The sequence below is a fragment of the Sinocyclocheilus rhinocerous genome, unplaced genomic scaffold, assembly GCF_001515625.1.
Source record: "Sinocyclocheilus rhinocerous isolate Xijiao unplaced genomic scaffold, SAMN03320098_v1.1 scaffold228, whole genome shotgun sequence".
Taxonomy (NCBI): domain Eukaryota; kingdom Metazoa; phylum Chordata; class Actinopteri; order Cypriniformes; family Cyprinidae; genus Sinocyclocheilus; species Sinocyclocheilus rhinocerous.
The window spans coordinates 232,647-240,766 of record NW_015634565.1 but is presented as its reverse complement, the minus strand read 5'-3'; the positions used below and the strand labels follow the sequence as shown (position 1 = coordinate 240,766).

Sequence of the window (8,120 nt, the reverse complement as noted above, 5' to 3'; positions counted from 1 at the left end):
GTTAAAATGTTAAACACTTAAAATCACTCTAGTAGCTTTTATAACAAGTCTTAATATTAATATTTAAAAAATATATATATTTTAATTTTTTAAAATGCTAAATGTGCTTAAGGACAACTTTAAGTTAAAACAGTAATTTTTTAACATTTGTTTGAAGTTTAATTTAAAAATAAAAAATCTAAAATTGCTAGTTTGAATTCTTGCTATAGGCCTAGTGTAATATTTAAAAAATCAGAAAAGATCAGGAGCCATTATTAATAATAGGCTAATCATAATTTATAATAATATGATTAATAAGAAATATTAAGTGTCATTTTTCATTGTCTTATAATTATTTATCTATTTTTAATTATTATTTTTCACACCTTTATTGTTGCAGTTGATTTGGAGGTGCAATTCGCTTTTTGGGCAGCGCACTGAGCGCAGGGCGCGTTTAGCGTCACTTCCTGATGACCCGGAAGTCACTCAAAGTGTACTGGGGTAAATAAGCTGCGTGCGTTGTGTTTGTTAGCCGTTTTAATCCTTCTGCGTGTTCCGCTGTTTTTAATCGTTTTTAAAGTTGCTCTTTCGTTCAGAAGTGCTGTATTTTACGGGAGATGGGTGTCCCCGCGTTTTTCCGCTGGTTGAGTCGGAAGTATCCGTCAATAATAGTACACTGTCTTGAGGAGAAGGTGAGACACACTAGCATCTCATTGACTGTTTAATTAATTGCGTAATTACTAATTTAGTTATGCGCATGTTGGTTGTAATCAAATGAGTTTTACGGTCCTGGCTCTCAGCTGTGATTTTACTGTTTATTATAGGTTGTATTTGTGTGTTTCAGTTCACGTGGTTTTAATTGCAGTCGATGTTTTGGTTGAATACACGTTTACTCTGGTTAAATTAGAGATGCGAATGTATGGTTGTGTCCCAAACATCTTTGAAGGTTATTACCTAGACAGCATTTTTAGGGTACCTACATATATAAGACCGCTCGAACAACCAACCAATCACAGAGAATTATGCAAATTTTCAGCCAATTGTAACGAGGAAGTGTGCTCAAGTACCAAATCAGTAACATTTCGCTGCAAAACGTTGCTATAATGCATTGTAACTGAAGTAGTTTGACAGTTTACTAGGTTTTAAGACTGCGATGTCAAAACATATGTCATTTAGGTTTTAATATCTTTTATATGTGACCCTGGACGGTCCACAAAACCAGTCATAAGGGTCAATTTTTCGAAATTGAGATTTATACATCATCTGAAAGCTGAATAAATAAGCTTTCCATTGATGTATGGTTTGTTAGGATAGGACAATGTGGCAGAGAAACAACCATTTGAAAATCTAAATATTGAGAAAATCGCCTGTAAAACTGTCTAAATGAAGTTCTTAGCAATGCATATTACTAATCAAATTAAGTTTTAATATATTTACAGTAGTAAATTTACTAAATATCTTTATGGAACATGATCTTTACTTAATATTCTAATGATTTTTGGCATAAAAGAAAAATCGATAATTTTGACCCATACAATGTATTTTTGGCTATTGCTACAAATATGCCTGTGCTACTTAAGACTGGTTTTGTGGTCCAGGGTCATATATATATATATATAATGTGTGTGTATGTGTAAATAATCTTAATTTCTTCTCAGGCCAAGGAGTACAATGGCATTAAAATCCCAGTTGATACCAGCAAACCCAATCCGAATGAAGTGGAGTTTGACATCCTGTATCTAGACATGAATGGAATTATTCACCCGTGCACACATCCAGAGGACAAGTGAGGTTTTCTCATGAATGTATTTATTCAATATGTTTTTAGGTGACTTTATTACAACATTATTTTAACTCTTTGCAGGCCAGCTCCTAAAAATGAAGATGAAATGATGGTTGCCATTTTCGAATATATTGACCGTCTCTTTAACATCGTTCGACCGAGACGGGTTCTGTACATGGCAATTGATGGTGTGGTATGTATCGCCCTTCATAACATCTCTATTAGGCCTGTTTGACACTGCATGCACGTTGTGCTTTCAATATTTCTGATGAATCTCTGTACAGAAAATAGTCATTTCTGGGTCATTCAATTGGATATTTCATTTAATAATGCACTTAAATTCAGGAGTTAGACGACAGTTTCAGTAACCATTTCTTGTGCTCCTCATCTGTGAATCATCTTGAATTGTTTGCAGGCTCCTCGTGCCAAAATGAACCAGCAGCGCTCAAGACGCTTCCGGGCATCTAAAGAAGGAGTGGAGCTTGTAGAGGAGAAAAATAAAATGAGGGAAGAAGTTATTCAGAGAGGTGAGAGAACCAACACATCTATTAATGTTTAAGTTGCATATAAACACTAAATGTGCACTAAAATTTGATTTGGTGTTTGTACACATGTTCTGGTTTCCCAGCTTGATAGATGTTTCTCTTTTTAGGTGGTTACCTGCCTCCCGAGGGAATAAAAGAGCGTTTTGACAGTAACTGTATCACCCCTGTAAGTGTTCATAAATCTTGGGTGGTTTAATGAACTTATGTGTCCTCTGATGATGTTCAGGCCAAACATCATCTACAGTTTCTCCACTCTGTTTCCTTGTTCATAATTTAAGGACTGCAGGAAATCTTAGGCTGTGTTTTAGTCAGATGTAATGAGTAGTTTTCCTGTTTTGTGTTTAGGGGACCGAATTCATGGATAATTTGGCCAAATGCTTGCGATATTACATTGCAGACAGACTGACCAATGACCCTGGATGGCGCAATATCACAGTAGGTCATACGACTCCTCAAATCAACTGTAACATTTGGAGTTTTTGTTCTGCTGTGGGATGTAATCAATAAATAAATACTTTGTCCTGCAGGTTTTCTTGTCAGATGCCAGTGTTCCTGGAGAAGGGGAGCATAAAATTATGGATTTCATCAGAAGACAGAGAGGTAGAGCTGAAAATTCGGGTTATGGTCTTGTTGTTAGTCTTTTGAAATATTGATTTGATTTGTTGTGATTTATTCATTGAAGCCTTTTCTTTTTCTGTTGTGTTGAATGAGCAACTTCAAACATTTTCTAATAATGCAGATGCTTAAGGATAAAACTAATAATGTCTGAAATGTGACTAGCAAAGATTTTCATTGGTCTAATGTCTCATTTGAGTCATGTTCTTTTCCAGCTCAGCCAAATCATGACCCAAACACACATCACTGTCTCTGTGGAGCTGATGGTAAAGTGTTTCACCTTTTAAAGTTTTAAAATGTTGAAATTGGCTTTAGTGAACACAACTCTGAAAGTGTAAAGAGGAAAATAAAATTGACCCTACATATTTTCTTACAGGTTGTTGCTAGTCTTATTTATGAATCTAAATTTATTGGTGCATTATTTTTGTTTATAATTTTGAATTTGACTAATTTCCTAACTTGCTCTTCCTGTAATATGTTCACTTGACGTCTATAATGTATGTAAATTTGCACTACTAATAAGCCAATCACATTCAGATTGTTTCACAAATAATTAAAAGCCCTATTCAACTTTTTTCTTATTCAATAGCCGTTTCACTTGAAGATATGTCTCAATACTGTACTAAAACTTAAGTTTCATGATGACTTTAAGCTGCACAACATAACAATGTTGTGGACTGATTTTGAGAGGGAATTATTAAATCTGTCTGGTTTTATTAGTATGTATAAGAGGATCTGATGCACAACATTATTCCTGTAGTATTAATGCACTAAGTGGATGAATGAGGAAACATGTTGCATTTGATTAGTCTGGAGAGGAGATACTTCAAGATATCAATCTGACTGAAAGCTTCCATTATTTACATTTATGAAGAACATTAGCTGTATGTTTATGTAATATAAGCGTTTTATCTTTTTGTACCTTCTGGTGTCACCATTCTCTAAAACTTTGCTGGCTGAAAAGTATTATGAACTGCCCATTTTAAAACAAGAATTCAGTTCAGTGAGCTTTATAATTACAGGTTTAATTCTGTCTTTGTTTGTTTTGTTTTTTTCAGCTGATTTGATCATGTTGGGTTTGGCGACACATGAACCCAACTTTACCATTATAAGAGAAGAGTTTAAACCCAACAAACCCAGACCCTGCGCCCTGTGTGGTCAGATGGGCCATGAGATCAAAGATTGTCAGGGGCTGGCCCGAGAAAAACAGGGCGAGGTAATTGACTCATCCTCTCCAATCTCCATCCATCAACCCAGAGCTTCACATCAACTCTATGTATGAACTTATATTTTGTGTGTTCTCTCTCAGCATGATGAATTTGCAGACACAGTTCCAGTATCAGAACAGGAGTTCATATTCATCCGACTGTCTGTGTTACGAGAGGTTTGTTTGTTCCACTTTAAAGAAATGGTTCACTCCGAAATTAAAAATTGCTGAAAATTTACTCCGCTTGAGGCCGTCCAAGAAAAGATGAGTTTGTTTTTCAGATTTGGAGAAATTTAGCATGACATCACTTGCTCACCAATGGATCCTCTGCAGTTAATCTGGGTTAATTGTGGATTATTGTGATGTTTTTATCAGCTGTTTGGACTCTCATTCTGACGGCACCCATTCACCACAGAGGATCCATTGGTGAGCAAGTGATGTCATGCTAAATTTCTCCAAATCTGTTCCCATGAAGAAACAAACTCGTCTTCATCTTGAATGGCCTGAGAATTTTCAGCCAATTTTAAAGTGTTTTATGCTTTTAACATAGTTTAAATGTGTCAGATTATTGGTAGTTTAAACTAGATTTTTATATTTTATAAGGAAAATGTGATGTTTGCATGTGCAAAATTTGCTGCCACAAAACCTGGGTAATGTGAATGTGTGCTTAAATGTTTGGAAAACCTAGTAAACGGATAATATATTTATCTGAATTTTTGTTTGTATATAATTTTTTTTTTTCCTCATCTCAGTATTTGGAGAGGGAGTTGACAATGGCCAGCCTGCCCTTCCCGTTCAACTTCGAGCGGAGTGTCGACGACTGGGTGTTCATGTGTTTCTTTGTGGGAAACGACTTCTTGCCCCACTTACCGTCTCTTGAGATCAGGTACACTTACAGAAGCTGCTTTATTTAGTTTTTTTCATTTCAGTGTGCTTTACTATGAGTTCTGACTCTCATTTGTCTTCAAACAGAGAGGGCGCCATCGATCGTCTGGTTGGCATCTACAAAGATGTTGTGCATAAGACCGGGGTGAATATTTCAGTGTCTATTTATCCCATGTACTGTATGCTTGAAGTCAGCATGAAATGGTTTTAATTTATTATATTCAATGACGTGACTTGATTTAACCATATGGAATTGATTGAAGGGAGAAATGTATAAATAAGCTCTCTTTTTCTCTCTCTATAGGGCTACTTAACAGAAAACGGCTTTGTCAATCTCGAGCGTGTCGAGCTCATTATGCAAGCCGTAGGGGTGGCAGAGGACAACATCTTCAAAAAGCGCAAAGACGACGACGTGAGAGCACACAATAGATGTTGTTTGCTGTCAACACGGCGCAGCGGAGGGCTTGTGACCTCTGACTGTTCACGCAGATGATTATGATACAGAAATGTGCACTTCATTGGGCTCATCATGGCCTTTTATTTCTTGCAGGAGAGTTTTAAACGGAGAATGAAGGAAAAGAAAAAACGAATGAAAGTGAGTGAAAATGTGTGCTCCTCTTTCTAAACAGTTTTTGGAAGCAATTAAATGTGTAGAGGTTTTACAATATTTCCTTTTGAAATGTTAACACATACATCCACAGTTCCTTTGAGAGAGACGGTGAGTTGAATTCATTCACAAGGTCGTTTAATTTAGCTGACAGTGGCTGAATGGTTTGTATCTTTACCCTGCAAAATGCATTCACTCACAATGAATGTGCATTTATATCATGTAAATAACAGATTTTTATGGTGGTGAATTAGTAGGACTGGATGATAAAGCTGAGTAACTTTTTTTGCACAAAGATTTGTGAATCAAATTTTAACATATATGAACCAATATAACAAATGTTTCTTTAAAATCGCAGAACTTTCATTGTGGTAAATCTGAAGTCTGCAGAAGTATCTAAATCATGAACGCGTGTGAATTGCTCTCTTCGCAGGCAGACCAGGGTCCATCATTTGTCCCTGGTGGCCAGTTTGCCCCTCGGGCTCTGGGCGGCAGAGACAGACCCATAGCAGTGCAGAACGCCAGACAAACTGCATATGATATGAGGATGCAGGGAAATCAGCGCAATCAGGTCTGCCTTCGCTGTCTTTGTGATTTGTTAATATGAACCACAGTAAATCAACATGAGTGCTAAAAAAAAAAAAAACTCAAATGATAGTTTCCACAAAAATAGGAAGCAGCACAACTGTTTTCAACATTGCTAATGAACAGAAATGTTTCTTGAGCAGCAAATCAGCATATTAGAATGATTTCTGAAGGATCATGTGACACTGAAGACTGGTGTAATGATGCTGAAAATTCAGCTTTGCATTGCAGAAATAAGTTCATTATAAAATATATTCAAATAAAAAACAGTTTTTACAATAAATCGTAGTAATATTTCACAAAAATACTGTATTTTGATCAAATAAATATAGCCTTGGTGAGCTAAAGAGACTTTTCACAAACATGAAAGTTTTTTACAGACCTCAAACTTTTGACTGATACATATAATAGATTCTTCTGAGCTCTTTTGCAATAAATTCCATTGAACATAATTCAAGCAACTTGTGGTTTCTACAGCATCATGTCATTGTTTAATCAACCTCTCAGAGCTTTTTTCGTTGTATTTTTGCAGTGAAAGAATTCTGCATTATTGTTAAAATCCCATTCTTCGTGGAGAACATGAATGGGATCTTTACTGCAAGAACTCGGCTGCTGTACTGCATAGAAGCTTTTGTATTCATCCTGAGTTTCATGCTTGTTTTGTTACCTTGGTTGAACATTTGGTCAAGTCAGCTGTTTCTGTATTTTTCAGGAAGCAGCTCAGTCCTTGAGAGCCATGATGAAAAATGGAAAGGCGTGTATCTTTTTCTCTTGCTCCTGTTCTTTGTAAAATATATTTTTTAAACAGCTTTATGCTTTGACAGTGTCTACGACCTCAGAATATGACTCTCATTAATTTTAAGTGTATAACAGTGTTTCTGTGCTTCCTTTCAGAGTGCTGCTGGAGCCAGTAATGACATGGATAATCGTGGTGTGAAACGTAAAGCTGAGAACAGTGACAGCGAACCAGAACCAGAAGATAATGTCAGGTAATGACAACAAAACACTAGAAATGGGCCACAATGCGGAGTAGTTGTCCAGTAGCTGACAAGAATTATATGGAAACTCTTTAAAAATAAATAAGGTCCCATTGATTAATGCATTAACTAAAATTTTACTTACAATGAGCAATTCATTTGTTACAGTATTTATTCATCTTTGTTAACCTTAATTAACAATTTTAAAAAATACTACCGTTCATTGTTAGTTGTCACTGTTCATATATGAATCGCGATTCTGTCTTCTAACGATTCTAATGGATTCACAAGTTTCAAAACCAATGTTCTAAAGCAGCGGTTCTCAATCCTGTTCCTCGCGTCGCCCTGCTCTGCATATCTCTCTCTCTCTCTCTCATTCAGATCGTCAGATCAGTTCCAACAAACTGTTCCATTTATACACTTATTTTCACATAGCTATGAGAAGCGTTATACATGGACGTGCGTACGGTTGCTGTGCTGTATTAAAGCTTTAATCAGAATAAAACCATATATTAAAAGCTAACAGAAGCAGTAGCATTTACAAACAACAGCGTATCTAAAAGTATGGGACAACAACAAACAAACATACCATTAAGAGCAGTGCTTGCACAGGTTCTGCGGGATCCTCTTCATTAATATTCTCTGCGTCTCAATTGGGCTCAGATTGATAAGCAATATAGAGGACGTCATTGTTTACAATACAACTGAAGCACATTCTGAGCTTGAGGGGCGGGATGTTCAGACACACTCTAGAGGCGGTTTACCGAATCACAACAGACTGAGCCAGCTGACCAATCTCAGCCCACGCATATTTCTGAGGGAGGGGCTTCATAAAAACAGGAAATAATCGAGGCGTTTGTTAGAGAAGGGACAGATCGGTGTGGAATAAAGGTAAATTATGTGAAAAATAATGCGTTTTTTAAAAAACGAAGCATGA

General features: G+C 36.3%; 1 protein-coding gene across 3 annotated transcripts in view; it reads left to right on the top strand.

Moving 5' to 3' along the window:
- Nucleotides 1–442: 442 nt before the first annotated feature.
- The window catches only part of xrn2 (5'-3' exoribonuclease 2), a 35,019-nt gene continuing 27,341 nt past the window's right edge, over nucleotides 443–8,120 (top strand). For 2 of the 3 annotated variants that reach the window (XM_016559928.1, XM_016559925.1), the window contains exons 1-17: nucleotides 443–671; nucleotides 1,638–1,765; nucleotides 1,844–1,955; nucleotides 2,178–2,289; nucleotides 2,415–2,473; nucleotides 2,653–2,742; nucleotides 2,835–2,907; nucleotides 3,138–3,188; nucleotides 3,981–4,138; nucleotides 4,232–4,306; nucleotides 4,882–5,015; nucleotides 5,102–5,159; nucleotides 5,319–5,426; nucleotides 5,565–5,609; nucleotides 6,055–6,192; nucleotides 6,919–6,960; nucleotides 7,101–7,195. In XM_016559928.1, coding sequence (XP_016415414.1) covers nucleotides 597–671; nucleotides 1,638–1,765; nucleotides 1,844–1,955; nucleotides 2,178–2,289; nucleotides 2,415–2,473; nucleotides 2,653–2,742; nucleotides 2,835–2,907; nucleotides 3,138–3,188; nucleotides 3,981–4,138; nucleotides 4,232–4,306; nucleotides 4,882–5,015; nucleotides 5,102–5,159; nucleotides 5,319–5,426; nucleotides 5,565–5,609; nucleotides 6,055–6,192; nucleotides 6,919–6,960; nucleotides 7,101–7,195 — 1,553 coding nt within the window. In that variant the 5' untranslated portion in view covers nucleotides 443–596. The remainder of the gene's footprint in view (nucleotides 672–1,637; nucleotides 1,766–1,843; nucleotides 1,956–2,177; nucleotides 2,290–2,414; nucleotides 2,474–2,652; nucleotides 2,743–2,834; nucleotides 2,908–3,137; nucleotides 3,189–3,980; nucleotides 4,139–4,231; nucleotides 4,307–4,881; nucleotides 5,016–5,101; nucleotides 5,160–5,318; nucleotides 5,427–5,564; nucleotides 5,610–6,054; nucleotides 6,193–6,918; nucleotides 6,961–7,100; nucleotides 7,196–8,120) is intronic. The other variant, XM_016559926.1, reaches the window with a different exon arrangement.